The sequence below is a fragment of the Vipera berus genome, assembly GCF_964194415.1.
Source record: "Vipera berus genome assembly, chromosome: 2".
Classification (NCBI taxonomy): domain Eukaryota; kingdom Metazoa; phylum Chordata; class Lepidosauria; order Squamata; family Viperidae; genus Vipera; species Vipera berus.
In genome coordinates this window covers 79,674,527-79,692,573 of record NC_138203.1, presented here as the reverse complement: position 1 = coordinate 79,692,573, position 18,047 = coordinate 79,674,527, and the positions used below count along the sequence as shown (strand labels likewise).

At 42.4% G+C, this 18,047-nt stretch overlaps 1 protein-coding gene across 1 annotated transcript in view; it reads left to right on the top strand.

The window, feature by feature from the left end:
• BNC2 (basonuclin zinc finger protein 2) overlaps window positions 1-18,047 on the top strand; it is a gene marked incomplete at its 5' end in the record, with an annotated part of 307,089 nt that overhangs the window by 179,525 nt on the left and 109,517 nt on the right. The window contains one exon of the mRNA XM_081321218.1: window positions 4,686-4,921. Within this exon, the coding sequence (XP_081177344.1) occupies window positions 4,686-4,921 (236 nt within the window). The remainder of the gene's footprint in view (window positions 1-4,685; window positions 4,922-18,047) is intronic.

The following is an 18,047-nucleotide window of genomic DNA, read 5'->3' as shown; positions in this document are numbered from 1 at the left end:
TGTTAGTGGGGGAGTTGGAAGTAAATCAAACAATTAATGGTATGTGTATTGATACCTCCTTTCGTATTTCTGCAGAGTGAATACTGTACTCTGTGAACAGACAGAGAACTTCAGTCCCCAAGCTTGCCAATCCCTTATCTTTTGTGAACTTTAAATTAATTTTAAAAAACCTATTTATTCAAGGTTGACTAAGCAGCTAACCTAGGAAAGATCAGACAAATCAGGAGCAAGAAATGAAATATGAGGAAACCAGAATTCTTTGACAAAGTGTCCCAGGGGGTTAGTGCGCTGAACGTAGCCAGTAGGGAAATGATAAGGGCATATATACTGGGATAGAAGAAAGCAATTTATCAAGACAACATGAGCTCTCCAGTGACCACCCAGCAAAGAAGATACCAAAACACATAAGGAAGAAGAGGACTCCCTGCAAGAGAATGTTTCAAGCTGACAAAATTGTATTTTTTTAAAAAAAAGGGTGCAATAAAGAAGTCCATTTTGTTAAACGTTACGCCTCATCCATAATTCTTTCGTCTTTCAGAATAAAAAACAAGAAACAGTTGAACTGATTTTGAAGTTATTTGAATGAAAAAGGGAGAAGGGAGCCAGTGAGATTATTGGGTGAAGTCTTTACATATTAAAAAATGTACTTCCAAACAGCAAAATGTGAAGTGAAAGTTAAAAGCTGACATTGTGTCATTTACATGGCTGTCTCTCAACAGTGTACATTGTACAAATAGATATTTTCCCCTCTTCTGCCCATGTTAAGGATAAAACTATTTAGAGAAACAGATAGTAAATTTACATACCCAATTATCTACCACACATAACACAACTCTGTTACTCTGTTACATACTTGTACATGTGTGATGGATAATTGGGTATGTATCTGTTTCTCTAAATAACTTTTTCCTTGACATGGATAGAAGAGCTATTAGCTATTCTGAGAGATCAACAGAATCAGTATTGGACAGGTATTTCTATCAGTGCCCTTAAATGTGTAATTTGTGCACCTCATCTTCAGTTGTTATAATGTATTATTTATTTATTTATTTATTTATTTAGTTATATTTATATACCGCCCTATTCCCTGAGGACTCAGGGCGGTTTACAGGGAATTAAAAATCCAAAATACAAAAATTAAGAACCAAATTAAAAAATATTAAATTAACCCTGTAGTCAGTTAAAAAGAACCCCAAATTAAAAATTCCTCCTCAGTCTGGGCCCGAGAGCTCAAAGAGCCAGGTCTTCAGGCCCCGGCGGAATGATCGAAGGTCGGGGGCAGTTCTCAGCTCTACTGGCAGCTGGTTCCAGAGGGCAGGCGCTCCCACTGAGAAGGCCCTATCCCTGGGTGTCACCCGCCGGCAATCTCTCACCGGCGGAACCCTGAGCAGACCCTCCCTGTGGGAGCGCACTGGGCGAAGGGCGTTTGATGCCGGCAGCAGGTGTTCCCTCAAATAACCCGGACCCAGGCCATGTAGGGCTTTATAGGTGATAACCAGCACCTTGAATTTCACCCGGAGGGCAACCGGAAGCCAATGCAGCTCGCGGAGTAGAGGTGTTACATGGGAGTATCGGGAAACCCCCATTACAACTCGCGCGGCCGCATTCTGCACCAGTTGAAGCCTCCGAGTGGTCTTCAAGGGCAGCCCCATGTAGAGAGCGTTACAGTAGTCCAAACGGGAGGTCACAAGCGCATGAGTGACTGTGCGTAGGGCGTCTCGGTCCAGATAGGGACGCAACTGGCGCACCAGGCGAACCTGTGCAAAAGCCCCCCTGGTCACGGCTCCTATGTGATCTTCAAAATTGAGCCGTGAATCCAGGAGGACGCCCAAGTTGCGAGCCCTATCAACGGGGGGTAACACCTCACCCCCCATCATTAGAGGTGGAATAACTTGGTTAACCCGAGACGCCGATATGCACAGCCACTCAGTCTTGGCGGGATTGAGACGAAGCCTGTTTCTCCCCATCCAGACCTGGACCGCCTCCAGGCACCGGGACATCACGGAGAGGGCATCACTGGGTTGGTTCGGGGTGGAAAGAAAAAGTTGGGTATCATCAGCGTACTGGTGATACCCCACCCCAAAACCACGAATGATCTCGCCCAGCGGCTTCATGTAGATGTTGAACAGGAGGGGCGAGAGAACCGACCCCTGAGGGACTCCACAAATGAGAGACCTCGGGGCGGATCTCTGCCCTCCTGTCAACACCGACTGCGAGCGGCCCTGGAGGTAGGAGGAGAACCACCGTAGGACGGTGCCTCCCACTCCCAACCCCCTGAGACGCCGCAGCAGGATACCATGGTCGATGGTATCGAAAGCCGCTGAGAGATCTAATAGGACCAGGACAGAGGAGCAACCCCTGTCCCTAGCCCTCCAGAGATCATTCACCAGCGCGACCAATGCCGTCTCCGTGCTGTGTCCGGGCCTGAAGCCCGATTGGTACAGGTCCAGATAATCAGTTTCCTCCAGGAACAGAGGGAGCTGATGCGCCACCACACTCTCAACAACCTTCGCCAGGAAGCGAAGGTTGGAGACTGGACGATAGTTGTTTAAAACAGCCGGGTCCAAAGCAGGCTTCTTGAGGAGGGGTCTCACCACCGCCTCCTTCAAGGCGGCAGGGAAGACACCCTCCTTCAAAGAAGCAGTTATCACTGCATGGAACCAGCCTCGTGTTCCCTCCCGAGCCGCATAAGCAAGCCAGGAGGGGCACGGATCCAACAAACAGGTGGTGGAGCTCAGTCTCCCCATGATCCTGTCCACATCATCAGGGGAAACAGGGTCGAACTCAGTCCAGATAACGTGCTCAAGACCGCCTGATTCCTCCACATCAGACTCTGCCCAGTCAGAGTCCAAGCCGGTCCGGATCCGAGCGATTTTGTCCGTCAGATGATGACTAAACTCCTCGGCTCGTCCCTGCAAGGGATCCTCCCTCACCTCCTGGTTAAGGAGGGAGCGAGTCACCCTAAACAGGGCGGCCGGGCGATTATCTGCGGACGCGACAAGGGCGGCAAAGTAGTTAGACTTCGCCGTCCTTATCGCCGCAAGATAAGACCTTATGAAGGTTCTTAACTGCAATCGGTCGGATTCGGATCGGCTGGATCTCCAACCGCTCTCTAGACCTCGTCTCCGACGCTTCATCTCCCGGAGCTCCACAGAGAACCATGGAGCCCAACGGGATCTGCGCCGAGTCAGAGGTCGCATGGGTACAACACAGTCGAGTGCCCTGGTGGCAGCCGTTTCCCAGGCCTCCACCAGAGCATCGACTGGGCTGTGGGTAAGGGTGATAGGTATCGGCCCAAGCGCCCTCTGGAACCGATCCGGGTCCATTAGGCGCCTGGGGCGGAACCACCTGGTCGGTTCCGCCGCCCAGCGGCGGGGGATGGCATGACGGAAAACCAGCCTCAGGAGGTGATGATCTGACCATGACAGAGGGGTGATGGACGGAGAACCCCCTCCCAGATCATCCAACCACTGTCCAGACAGGAACACCAGGTCGAGAGTATGATCCCCCTCGTGAGTAGGGCCCTCAATAACCTGGGTCAGGCCCATGGCTGTCATGGAAGCCATGAACTCCCGAGCTAACTCCGACGACCCCCCCAGTGATGGCAGGTTGAAGTCACCCAGGACAATAAGCCTGGGGAACTCCACCGCCAACCCTGAGAGGGTGTCGAGCAGCTCAGGCAGGGCTGTTGCCACACAGCTGGGCGCCAGGTATGTGAGCAACAAGCCCAACTGAACCCGAGGACCACATCTCAAGAGGAGGGATTCACTCCCGGCCATCTGGACAATGGTGGCCTCCCGGGGACACAAAGTCTCCCGAATAACCACTGCCACCCCACCACCCCTGCCCTGAGCCCGTGGCTGGTGCAGCACCCGGAAACCTGGCGGGCATAACTCGGTGAGAGGCACCCCTCCCTCCGAACCCAACCAAGTTTCCGTGATGCACGCTAGATCCGCACATTCCTCCTCGATCAGATCACGGATGAGGGGAGCTTTGTTAACTACGGATCTAGCGTTAAAATAGACCAACCTGAGCTCAGGGGCCTGATCACCCTCATCCCCGGGTAGGAGGGTGCTAACCGGAGGGTCGGAGCGCGCCACCGCTCGGAGATAGCGGGGGCGCGATCCCAGATGTTGATATGGCCCTCCGCGCAAACACCTGCTGCCATACCCTATCGCCGTGGGGATTCGACGCCCCACCCCCACATTCCCAGCGCCAGCAGCCACCTCCCCCGACCCCATCCCGTCGGGACCTCTAACAGGTCCAGACTGAGTGCCGGTTACAGATTCCTTCCCCACCCTCCCCTTCCTCCCCCTCCCTAACCTCTTAAAATAACCGGCTAAGAATCTTATCAGGGGCCTCTTAGCGCGTCTTAACTTAACTTAACTTATTATGCTCTTTTAATGTAACCTACAGCTGTAGTTTGAACAGTGTAGGTCAGGGATAGGCAACCTTGACTCTTTTATGACTCGTGGACTTCAGCTCCCAGAAATCTTGAGCCAGCATGGCTCAGCTTGGAAACCTCTCCCTTTCCCCTCAGCATGGCTGGCTCAGGAATTCTGGGAGTTGAAGTCCACGAGTCATAAAAGAGCCAAGGTTGCCTTCCCCTGGTGTAGGTTAATAACAGATTGAATTTAATGTACTGTTCTCATTTCACCACTTTCTGTCCTTGTTCCTTCTTTCAGCTTTGGACAAGCTTAGCACTCAGCATTTGTACCATCCAACTCAAGTGGAGATTGTACAATCCAATGTTGTGTTCGACATCAGCAGCTTGATGCTATACGGTACTCAGGCTGTGCCGGTGAGACTGAAGATTCTGCTTGACCGACTGTTCAGCGTCTTGAAACAGGAAGAAGTGCTGCACATCCTTCATGGCTTGGGGTGGACTCTTCGCGACTATGTTCGAGGTTACATCCTTCAGGTAGGAGGCCTGTTTGCGAACAGGTAGAGGGCCCCAGGATTCAAAAACCAAAACGAGGCATCATTCCTTGTGTTCATTGTCTCCCTTGTAATGTGTTAGGTATGTTGTATGTTACTGGAATTGAGGGAAAATACTGTTACCGAAATGTGATTTTTCCTGAGTACAGGTAGTCCTCGACTTACGACCATAATTGAGTCCAATGTTTCTGTTGCCAAGTGAGACAATTGTTGAGTGATTTTTGCATCATTTTACGACCTTTCTTGCCGTAGTGGTTAACTGAATCACTGGAGTTGTTGAGTTAGTAACGTGGTTGTTAAGTTGCAGGATCCAATCTGGGTCAGTCACCCGGGACCAGAGTTTTTCTCTTCAGAACTTTCGGATTTGTGCTGGAGCCCATTTTCAGGGAACTTCTCTCTAGCACAAACATGTCAAACACAAGGCCCGGGGGCCAGATCTAGCCCGCGAAGTGGTTTCATGCGGCCCGCGAAGCCATCCTGGAAACAGTGAGGGAATGGCCCCCACTGCCTTGGCCCTGGCCCAGAGACCCTTCTTCTGCCAGAGACTCTCAGATCTGTCCCACTCCTGCCCAGGCCCCCATAGGCACCCTTGATGCGAACGATGTAGAGCTGGCCATGCCCACCCAGTAGGCCATACGCGCACTAGCCACGCCCACCCAGTAGGCCACACCCACCCTGGCCATACCCACCCGGCCCCCTGATGGCAACCGCAATGCTGATGCGGCCCTCAATGAAATTGAGTTTGACACCCCTTCTCTAGCAGATGGGCTCCAGCACGAGTCAGGAAGCTTGGAAGACAAAACCGTTGGTCCGGGGTGACCGACTCAGATTGGATCCTGCAACATTATTCTGGGATTACACACCTTCATTCGTGGTTATTCAGAGAATCTGATTTCCACTGACTTTTCTTGTCAGAAGATCACAAAGGGTGACCCCGTGACCCCAGGACACTGCAATTGTCACAAATATGAGTCAGTTGCCAAGTGTCTGAATTTTGATCACTTGTCCATGGAGATGCTCTAACGATTGTAAGTGTGAAAAATGGTCATAGCTCACTTTTTTCCAGTGCCATTGTCATTTTGAATGGTCAGTAAATGAACTGTCGTAAGTCAAGGACTACCTGCAGCTTGAAAAATTTGCCAAAACATTTCTCTTGTACATCTTTACTGCATAGCAAGAGCTATAATATGACTTACAAACACTTTTAGGATTTCAATGTTTCATTCTGAAATTAGTACAATTCCTGGCCCTCCCACTTGAATTGAAAACAAATGTTTAAAATAGAGGAATTAACAAAACACTGTCCTTATGATAAATCCATTTTTGAAGATTATTCACTTTTGCTATTTTTTGCTAGATTTTTCGGAATAGCTTACTTCTATATCAGGGAAAGTAACGAACAACATTTATTGGCTATTGTCTGAGATATGGATTATGCCATAATTGTATTCCATTTGAATATCCTGGTTACTTATGCTTAAGCATAAATGTGGTGGCTGGAAACTGATCACCCTTATTTAAGTATGCAAGTATGCAAGAAAGATTTAGGATGCATTTGTGTATATAGTTACCTGAAAATAAGTCTCACTGGTCTTCTGAATAGATATGCATAAGCCTACATTGTTAAAATCCCGCAATACTGTGCACTAAATTGAAAAGCACCAACTTTAGCCAAATTGGAGCAGTGGGCTAATGCCTCCTTAAGTAACACCAGCTGCCTGCAATTAGTGCAGGTTCGCATCCCACCAGGCTCAAGGTTGACTCAGCCTTCCATCCTTCCGAGGTAGGTAAAATGAGGACCCAGATTGTTGGGGGCAATTAAGCTGACTTTGTAATAATGCCGCTTGGGGTGTGTATGAAAGCCCTAATAAGCAGGCATATACATAGAATGAAGGCTACTGCTAAGCTTGTAAGCCGCCCTGAGTCTTCGGAGAAGGGCGGGATATAAATGGAATTAAAATAAATAAAATAAATAAATAAAATTGTGAATTGGCATTTTTGAAATTATCTTCAGGTACAAACGTACAAACCCGAATGCTCAAATGAAGGTAGAATAATCAAATTATTATCTATAATTGCATATTATATTTAAAAAGAACATAGTGATTGCAAAACAATAACATCCTGTGTTTAAATAATCACTGTGTTTGGAGGTAATGTAAAACTATGGTTTAATGTTTCAGAAATAAGCATCTCTCTAAGCTTGCATGCTTTGCTGTAATGCATGTACCATGGTAGAGATTGGAGACTTCTGTTTTAGATTATCTACAGCTTAGTTTGTAGCCTGAGCTCTAAGATGGTTCAATTTGGACAATCTGGTCAACTATGTTTTAGCCACAAGTGCCCTTGACTTACTTTTAAGTTACCTTGTCACCCAAATAGAGTGCAGAGTTTCTTCCAACCAGAATAATTCAGAAAAAGCTTAAAATAAAACACTGGTTCTCCTTCTAGCTTATTCTGGCAAGAATAAACCATTGTGTCATATTTGGGATGACACGGAAATTTATAAATAAGCTACGTTTGCAAGCCTAAATTCAGAAAATGAACTTCTGGCACAATCACATCTGAAGTACAATTACCTAAGCAGACATCATCTGAATGCAATCTATGTGCTTTACTGAAAAGAAGACGACTTTATTAGATACAGTTTAGGGTTATGTTTGAAATGACAGGGACTAGATGCATTCAATATCTTTTTTAAAAAAGAGCAGTAATATATTGTTCAAACGTCTGCCACTCGAGAATGGAGATTTCTGAGGTTTCTCACTCAATGACTCCGATTCCTGTTTACATGAAAGCTATGTATAAAACAGGAACACTACCAAGGAAGGAATTAGTGGAGGAGCTGATCTTGACTGATCTAAAAAAATATGAGTGTGGGCAGACTTGATTAGTATATTTTTTAATTCTAAAAGAGTTCATGCTTCCCAGGCAGAATCAGTTCATAATCGGTGGGTCGTCCTGGACTGACATCTTCTGCCCAGGAGAGCCTTCGAACTCTCCATCCTCTTGCAACCAATGGAGCAGGAGGCTGTTCACTGTCCCACATGCCTGTCATCTCACAGGCAAACTAGTTTTCATTGGGCTGCCATGAAAACTAGGCAGAAACTTCAACCAACCCAGGCAACTGTGTCTTAGACAGTTACGGGTGCTAGTTGATTTGCTTACGGATTACCAGTTTGTTTCCAGACACAATTCAAAGTGTTGGCTGTTAACGTTACTGTCCTACATGGCTTAGGACAGTGATAGTGAACCTTATATAGAGACCAGGTGCCCAAACTGCAACCCAAAACCCACTTATGTATCGTTGGGTGCCGGGTTGGTGGGGGCCTTGGGTGGGTGTGGCCAATTGGGTGGGCATGGTCCATTGGGTGGGCATGGCTGCGGTGGTATTGGCAGACTGGGTGGGACTAAAAAGTTCAATCAATCCATTCCAACTTTGTGAGATTTTTTTTTCCCCGCGAGAAGTTGAAATTGATTGATTGATTGAACGGGGGTTTTTTTGCACACGGCGGCAGAGGCCTAAAGCGAAAAGGTTTTATAAAACCCAACTGAAGGCCTAGGACTGGGGTGACGGCGCGCGTGCCCACAGATAGGGCTCTGGGTGCCACCTGTGGCACACGTGCCATAGGTTCACCACCACGAGCTTAGGATTTGAATATATGCATGGTTTCTGCCCACTGTTAAGTTTTGGAAGAGAAGGAGGTCTCCTGATCTCTTCCTGAGGACTATCATCTGCAGAATAGTTCCTGTTCTCTAGAATGAAAGTTCAGATTCTACGTGGATTTTTGAGTTTTCAAAAAGCAATTTAACCTTAGCTTCTCCAGCCTGCATTCAGGGTCAGAGATATCCTCTTTACCCCCTTTCTAGAAAGAGGAGTGTTGCATGGGACAACATTAATTAGCAATGCTGAGGGTATTTTGCTATATATTTAGTTTTTAACTACTTTATTGGACCACTTAGAGTCATCTGTAATTGGAATAGCAGATAGGTCCAATAAATAAATAAAGACATGGGCATACATTCTTAGATCAGGGATCGCCAGAAAATATCAGGATTGTAATTTTGACATAAAAACTACACACACTGGAAAAACATCCTGAAGGAGGAAATGGTAAACCACTTCACTACGATTGCCAAAAAGATTACTATCAGGAGTCAAGTTTGGAAACTTTATTTACTTATAAGAATTATTGGTGAAGTCTGCTTGCCCCAGCGTCATAGTTTGTTGAAGAGCCTTCTTGTTGCTCTTTTTTGAGTCCTGCAGCATGGTCTACTATTAGAAGTGGATAGAAGTGTTTGATTTGTGGCTCCTGGGTAAGACGTAGAGCAGCATTTGCTACAAGTTAGGAAGCCTTTTTTGTTGTTGTTTGTTTTAAAGAAAATATTTCTGATCAGTTTATTATTTAGAAAGACAAATTAAGAGAAGGAGCAATGCTCTGGACTTTTCATGTTGGTGAAGTTGTATGATCATGCCAAGATTCCAGTTCACCGGATGAAAGGAGATTAAAAAATCAAGTACATAGCTCACTAACATATCTCCAAAAATATAATATAGAGGGATAGGTCCCACTTCTTCAGACTTTTGACCTGTTGGGGAAGCATGTTGATGTGTATTTAACCATGACATTTTACTAAGACTGATATAGCTTGGGTTTTATTGTGTATTTGTTCTTTTATATATTCCACATCTGATTTTTTTAATTTATTTTTTAGTAGAACTGAAACTGAAGCCAGTGGAATGTACATTTAGAATAAGGGTACAAGTTTCACCATAAAGATCAGATGGCAGGTTTATTCTTAATAATATTTACCTTTTGTTTTTATCCTAATTCTACAATTATATCTCTCAGTTTTGGATGAGCTGAGCTTATTTATTTGTTTATTTGGATTTATATACCGCCCCTCTCCAAAGGGACTCGGGGCGGTGTACAGGGCAATTAAAACACTATAAACAACACATAATGTATAAAAATTAAAATGAAATTAAATCAAATAGCCCTAAACAATAAACACATTCTAAAATTTAAAATTTTTAAAATTTAAGATCTAAAATCCCAGTCCCTCAGTCCAGGCCGGCAAGTTCAAATAGCCAAGTCTTCAGGTCGTGGCGAAACGAGCGAAGGTCGGGAGCCATCCGGAGCTCAACCGGAAGCTGATTCCAGAGGGCAGGCACGCCCACAGAGAATGCCCTCCCTCTGGGGGCCGCCAGTCAACATTCCCTGACTGATGGCACCCTGAGGAGGCCCTCTCTGTGGGAGCGCACAGGGCGATGGGAAGTTAACGCCGGCAAAAGGTGCTCCCGTAAATAACCCAGACCCATGCCATTTAGGGCTTTATAGGTCATCACCAGCACCTTGAATCAGATGGAAACTAATAAACATGTTAGAGGGGGTACTTTATTAGTAACCTTTCAAGTCTTTAATCAGTTGGCAGTTGTCTACATGTAAAATTATAATTCTTTTTTTCATTGTGTGAAAACTTAGATAGGTGCTTTCCCATACACTTTAGATTCCAATATATCCCTTCTGCTCACAGATGTACATTTTTCTCTTAAACAATGCCATGTGTGCTTGTGTATTATAAATTCTTAGGGCCTGAATAATGTTGCTTAAAAGGTGAAGGAAAAGACTAGTATCCTGATAAGTGGATTTGGTTTCTACATAGTGCTTTTAAAAAATGCCATTTCTTTTTTCCATATGAAATGTTCAAAACTCCAAGATTATATTCTGTAACTCCTACGTGGAAAAGGAAGCTTGTACTGAGTCAGTGTTGGAGGAACAAGACAATACTTTATTTTTAAGATACCTGTTAGAATGGCTGTGCGTGAGCAGGGTGGATTTGCGAGCAGGAAGCTGAGTTAATTTGTTTCAACAAAAACAGGCAATATGGTACTTTGATGACATCTTAAAATCTAATCATATCATTTTAACATTATTTAGGTGTCTGAATTCGTTACACTACACCCTTGGGCCCTCCAAAAGCTCCCCAATTCAGGTAGTCATTGACTTACAACCATTCATATAGTGACTATTCAAAGTTACAATGGCACTAAAAAAGTGACTTATGACCATTTTTCACACTTAATGACCATTGTAGCTTCCCCATGGTCATGTGACCCAAATTCTGATCCTTGGCAACTGGCATGTATTTAGTTTTTGTGCCCTTCTGACAAGCAAAGTCAATGGGGAAGCCAGATGCATTTAACAACTGTGTTACTAAGTTGACAACTGCAGGGATTCACTTAACAACTGTGGCAAGAAAGTTCGCAAAATGGGGGCAAAACTCAGAACAGTCTTGCTTTGCAACAGAAATTTTGGGCTCAGCTGTGGCCATCGTTCAAGGAATACCTTGTATGTGAGCTGAACTGTTACTTTTGCATCCTGTTTCTTTTCCAAGAGATCAGTATTGACCATGCAGTGGTAAGAAGGCGATTTTTCCTTACCCTTTTTTCTAGCAAGCTTTAAAAATTAGAACTGCACCATGGAAGTAAGCTGTTCTCTCAGATTTGTGTTAATGTCTACAAGGCAAAGTTATCAACCATGAGTCACATAGCTTAGCAGTGTAAAGCTCTATAAAACACCATTAGGTTAGAGGTCAGTTTATCTGGGTAAAGTTAAATCATACTGTAGCCTTCAAGGCTTCAGAATGATTATTAGATGCAGTAACTCTTGTGTTGAATATTAATTCAGTTTAAAAAGAGAATAATTATCAAAGCAAGTTAAAACAGATGTAGAAGGCTTACCACATATTAACTTGGTTAGCAGCTGGCTTGCAGGCAGAGTTGTGGAAAAATGAAGGAATATGGTAAGTGACCGAGGTAAGTGCAGTTACTACTTATGTTCTCAAATATTCTGCATAAGCAATTTGGGGAAAAAAGAATTATATTGGTGTATGCCTGTAGAAAATAATATGAAAAAAAAAAACCAAATGAAGCTCCACTATGATGAATATTTGCTATATTTTATCCTTTTAAAAGCAATGAGCAGAAGGTTGTACATCTATAAATTATACACCAAAATGTTTATTTATTATAGTTATCATCGGCTTATTTTTTTCATTCAATTAAACCCTCAAAATCCTCAGTTGTATGAGCTTTGGTAGAGGTTTAAATTTTAGTAAAATCAGGTTTACACATTTTCTTAAATTTAAGCAAAAGCTAATAAAACAGAAACATAGCCACCCAGAGTTGCTTCGATAGTGAGATGGGTGGCATATAGATTTAATCAATACTTAATAAATAATCTTACATTGCTTCTTTATATAAAAAAATGCTTCCGTTCACCAAAGAAGGAATGAGGGTCAGTGTGAAGTCTCTTTTTCTTGTATTAATCTGAGATATATTCTAATGATAGCCAGTGTAGTATAGTGATTAAGGTACAGATTAGAAACAAGGAGACTGAGTTCTAGTTCCGCCTTAGGCACAAAGCCACTTTGGTCCAGTCCCTTTATCTAAGCCCTAGAAAGGAGGCAATGGCAAACAGGTATACTTCTAAAATCTTCCCAAGAAAACTGCAGGGAGTTGTCTCTAGGCAGTTGCCAGATGTCAACACTGATCCAAGGCACATACAACTTCCAATGGGAAAGATCTCCATCTGAAATAATAGATAACTGTTGCCAATCAGAATACACAGTCCTGGGTGACTTGGTCAAATGATCTAAGAATAACTTAGACTATTCTGAAATCTGATTTGCCAGGAACAGAAATTTTATAATAATTTATCATGCAATTCCTAACAAGTTTTACACTCAGGTAGGATTGTTCTGCCGAATCAAGTTATAATAATTTTATACATTCCTTGATAACTCAGGGGTTAAAGACATTGAGCTTATCAGATGGAAAGCTCACAACCTGGATTTGAGACCAAGCACCGCATGATGGGGTGAGCTCCTGTTACTTGCCTCGGTTCCTGCCCATCTAGAATTATGAAGCATGCAAATGCGACTAGATAAATAGGTACCACTTTGGTGGGAAGGTAAGAGCATCCCATTCCATTCCATATAGTCATGTTGGCCACATGACCACAAAAATCTCTTCAGACAATGCTGGCTCCATTGCCTAAGAAAGAGAGATAAGAGTTGGACAAGACTGGACAGGGGAAACCTTTGCCTTTTCCTTTAACATGGATTTGGAAAAGTTGCAAAGTAAGAGAGAGATTGGGTGACCTTTTCCAAAATGGAAGCTTAAAAGGCTTTCGTATATAGAAGTCCAGAGTATTCAGGCTACGAATACCAGGTGAATGCCAACAGTAGACAGAGCTATTGCTATCATGCTCTCTTGGGGGATTTATACTGTAACACAAGGCCTTATAAAATAGTGGACTTTTTCCTGGCACATCAAAACTTCTAAGAAAAGGTTGACACTGCCCCCACCCTCCAATCCACTCCAAAAGCCCAACTTTATCTTGGATCTTCATCCAAGAAACAAAAAACAAAGGCAACACAGCACTGTGTATGCACACCCCAATGCTCTGCTGTGCTGCCCATACTGCCATACAAAAATCTCTGTGGAGAAAAAGATCTTAATTACAGTACACTGTAATAATCCTTTGTTTTCCCCTTTCTGCATCTTTTTGAGAATATCTTTGGTAGAATATTCGATGAAAGTAGAGACTTGGTTTTTAAGGCTGAAGACTGTTGAAAAACTGAAAAAATACAGCAATGTACATGCATGAATGGAAATATTCCTGATATATACTGAAAACAGTGTTGCTAATTATAAAAGGCCTAGGTAGGGTTGGGCTGAATTCAATCTTGCATGGCCTTTAATAATTTTTTTTCTTAATATTCTTGCAATCCATTGATGTGCATTAAATTTATGAGGCAAATCTGCCTGCTCAGGTATTTTTTAACTGCTAAAGCATAAAGTCCAATTATTGGGGCAAAACCTGTTATTGAAATCCATACTTAAACCAAAAATATGAGTGTTTCCTTTTTTTCTTACCTGTGCCATTTTTTAACAATATTATTCAGCTATTGGGATCCTAGCGGGAGATAAATTATAATTTTATTTTAAAATAATTTCATGTTTAGAATTTTAAAAAGGAGACTTACTGTAATTAACATCACATCCCCCAAAATGTAATCAGTCGAAAACTATTTTGATACACTGAATCTGAAGTTTTAACTTTTATTTTCAACAAGAAAAGAGTATTTAATGATAACATTGTTTGAGGCTAGCCTTGAATATCAGTGAATTAGTATAAATAAATAATTTTATTTTTTGACAATGTCTGTCTGGAATCTGAGTTTTATATTGCAGATGTTAAGCCAGATAACACTCTATTTCTTACCTTTAGAGACAAAGTTTATGCTGCTATAAATAGCAATAATAGTAGTTTGTTATAACTGTTTAGCTTGTATCTTAAATTTGGCTTTCCTCTTTTTTTAACAGCTAATTGAGTATTTTATTCTATACTGGTCAGCGACCCAAATAAACTTTAAAATGAAACTGATTAATTTTAAGGTTGAACTAATGACATGAGAATAACCCAGCAACTGTTTTTTTTTCTGGAGAAAACAGGCCAAGGAAAAAAAAGAGAAAAACTAAAAATTTGGGCCCAGAGTTTAAAATGAAAAGGTATCCTAATAGATAACCCACTCCAATTATAAAGTAAACAAAATTTAAAAAAATATCAATACAGGTTTGTGATACTGTTTTTATAAAATAAAGGGAGTTGGATACCAAGTTTATTTTTTATTTACTGCCCTTTGTAAAGATTGGTATATAGGAATAGATTTACAAACAAAAAAGATATACCTGTAAGGCTGTTTTGATATGATTAGCACATTGAACCTGAATTTATAATATAAGCAAAATAGACCGAAAGGTGCTTTTTCAAAAGGCAACTAGACTTTCTTTTTCCTTGAAGAATCCCATTCAAGAAGCTTCTTCAGTTCTGACTGAAGTATATTATGCAAACTCTTTATTTGGATGTGTTCTAAGGAAATTTGAATCCCCTTAAAGCCTTCATTGGAATGTTTTAAACGTGAAGTCCAGTGCAGAAATACATGTGAAAGGATCATTTTGTAACTCATGTGATCTCTAAACATTTATGCTTACATGATATGGTGAGGTTTTTTTCAGACTATTTGAATAGACACGAGCTTTTCTTGAATTTTTTTTTCCTTTTTATAAATTCTTGGAAGTTAGAAACTAGTTATTTATTTTATCTTGTCACTGGTTCAGGCTTTAGATAATTATGAAGCCTAGGTCTATATAGATTCCCCTGCTAAGGGACTTCAGAGAATCCCTTTTGCCATCTATCCGGCATCCATTGATTTAGTGCTTTTCCTTGATGTCTAAGGTGGGGCGTGGGGAGGTCATTTTTCCTTCCAGCAGTAATCTTTCAGTGAGATTCTAGTGTCTGTCTTGTGTAATAATAAGAAATAACAGTGATGTGTGAATGTCTCTTATTAGAAGGACTGTCATTAACACTTACTGTCGCTCTCAAAGTAGACTGAGTAGTGCATCTCCAAGAGTAGTAGAAAACAAAACACTTGTATTCTGAATACATTGAAAGCTTGTGTGCTCATACTTACAGAGTAATCAAAATTATTTTGCACTGTAAGGTTTTAAGTCAACAGTATTTGCCCTATATACTTCTGAAGGGTCAGTGGGCCTGAACAATTACATTTTTGGTATACAGTAAATAATTGCTAAATCCTAAAAGTACAGGGTTCTTTTAATTTTTATTTGAAAAAAAATGTATAGAACCTCTACATGTTGTAGAAAAGATGGGAGTATATGTGTGCGAAAGGGAGAATGCATAAAGTGAGAATCTGAACAGGGGATTGTGATGTCAATTTTTGTACCCCCAATGCATTGGCAAACATGCTCACACATTTTTAATACTTATTTTGGACTACTATGTTATTCAAACACATTTTCTTCTTTGTCTTAGGCTCCATGTACAGTGAAAACATTTTCTCCATCTTTTTTGGACCTGGATTTCTAATATGTGTAGTTATCATGGCAGATAAAGAGGTAGAATGCTTCAGAGCACTATGAATTTTACAGCACAATGACATTCATAGCATTATGAATTTTTATTAGTACTCTTTGTTACATTGTGCACAGTAGACTTGGTAAAGCTCACCCTAAGTCTGAGGATCCCTTCCCAAGTTTGGCATGATATACAATGTCCACCTTTGTTTCATGGTCCTTCTCCTTGTCATTTTGGGCCAGAAGATTAAACAAGATATTGATGGCCACAATTGGTTCCAAGTACAAAGTAAGAGTCAAGAAGCAAAAGTACATTTAGTTATTTAGCTTATGGCACTTTTCCATTTATGTTGATTGGCATTATTTTGATGGTTGTTCCGACACCTCTGTATGCTAAGCCCTTAGAAGGACTGTTTTCCTGAGAACTTCACCTAGTGATATGTTTTAAGCCAGGAGATCACAAAGATTGTCTGGCTGCCATTGTGGAAGAATTAGCCTGCTCTATGTCATTACCTGGGGGATGCCTGAGTGTAGGATTCCTATACTCTTCAGAGAGGCTTCTTCCTTGTCCCCTAGCAAAAGCAGAACTGTACAACACAATGCTAAATATGTGAGTGAAGACAGAAAGGAGTTTTGTCTGGAAAATGTTCAAATAATTTTGGCAGGAATAAGTTTGGCGTGTTTCCAGGACTCCAGTGTATTGACTACTCTGACACAAATTACATGCTAGTGATTTTGTTTAGCATAAAATGAATTCTTAAAGAAAAATGATCAATCACTAAATAGTAAATTTGCAAAAAAAGCAAATTTGCATAAAGTTATATATATATATATATATATATATATATATATATATATATAGTTAAATAGCGGGTTCTTTGGCGCAGGAATGAAGACGAGGTAACTGAGTACAGGGAAACCCATATTTTATTTCGTGCAGAATCTGTACTGGCAAATGGCTGCAACTAGCTGCAATATATAGTCTAGCCCCTAGGCGGCAGCCAATAGGTTTGAACCAACCATTGTCGCCTAGGGATAGCCAATTATAGCATTGGAGACTTGTAGTCTGGGTTGCTGGAGAGCCGTTAGCTGCTCCAGCAACCCACGTGGTATTACTAATGAGCCCAGTACATAACACCCCTCCCCTCTTAGATCAGACAATATTAACACAAATTAGCCTCAATGCAATTATCAAGACTCATTATCAAAACACACTAAATAAAGTAATAGAAAAAAACAACCCACATAGGTTACAACGTTATTAAACAACATCTGAATGAATAGGCTTCAGAGATAGCACATTTAGATAGTTATAACATAGCACTAGTTTCTGTAGTATAGTGGTAAACAGCAATACAACAATATTATAGCTCTTTATTTTGCAACGTAATCAGCGAGATATGAAGGAGGCTTGTGTGCCCTAGTGGAACGTCTCGGAGTTCCAATCACTTTGTGGTCTACCAGCTTACCCAGTGGGCTGGGTAGACTTGTGTCCCTGTGTGCTCCTGAGTCAAGGGGATTAGATGCTCTCTGGCTGGCCTCTCCAGGTTGGCCCACCCCAGTCAGACTGATCAGTAGAGTAGGCACAGCGGTTGCTGAAGTTCGGATGGCTTGCTCCTTCAGGGGATCCATGTTGCATTCTAGGATTCCCCACTTCTCCCTCTGGTTCCACCTCAGTTATGAAGGAAAAGTCCAGAGAGTCCATGTGAGGGCTGGCTTGGCCGCAAGCTTGAGGACCTTGGGAGGGGCTTATGATGCAGTCCTCACTTAGTGGCTGTTCTGGAAACCATTTTCTGAGCTGATCAATTTGTCATCTGACAACTCGCCCTTCCTCCAACCTCACTTCATAAGATAGGGGTCCGGATGCCTTGGTAATTTGACCAGGAACCCACAGATTCCCATGACCATAGGTCCTGGCCCAAACCCAATCACCCATGTGCAGCCCCCTCGGGGGTTTTGGTCAAGAGGCTTCTGCTGCCATTCTATCTGGATGCAACCTGTCCAGTTTAGTGATCAATCGCCTCCCCCAACGTAGTTCTGCAGGACTTTTGCCTGTAGCAGTGCAGGGCGTAAAATGCTGGCAGAGTAGAAAATCTGCCAATCTGTGATGCCAGTCACCTGTGACAATGCGCTTGAGTGATTCCTTCGTTGTCCTCACCATGCG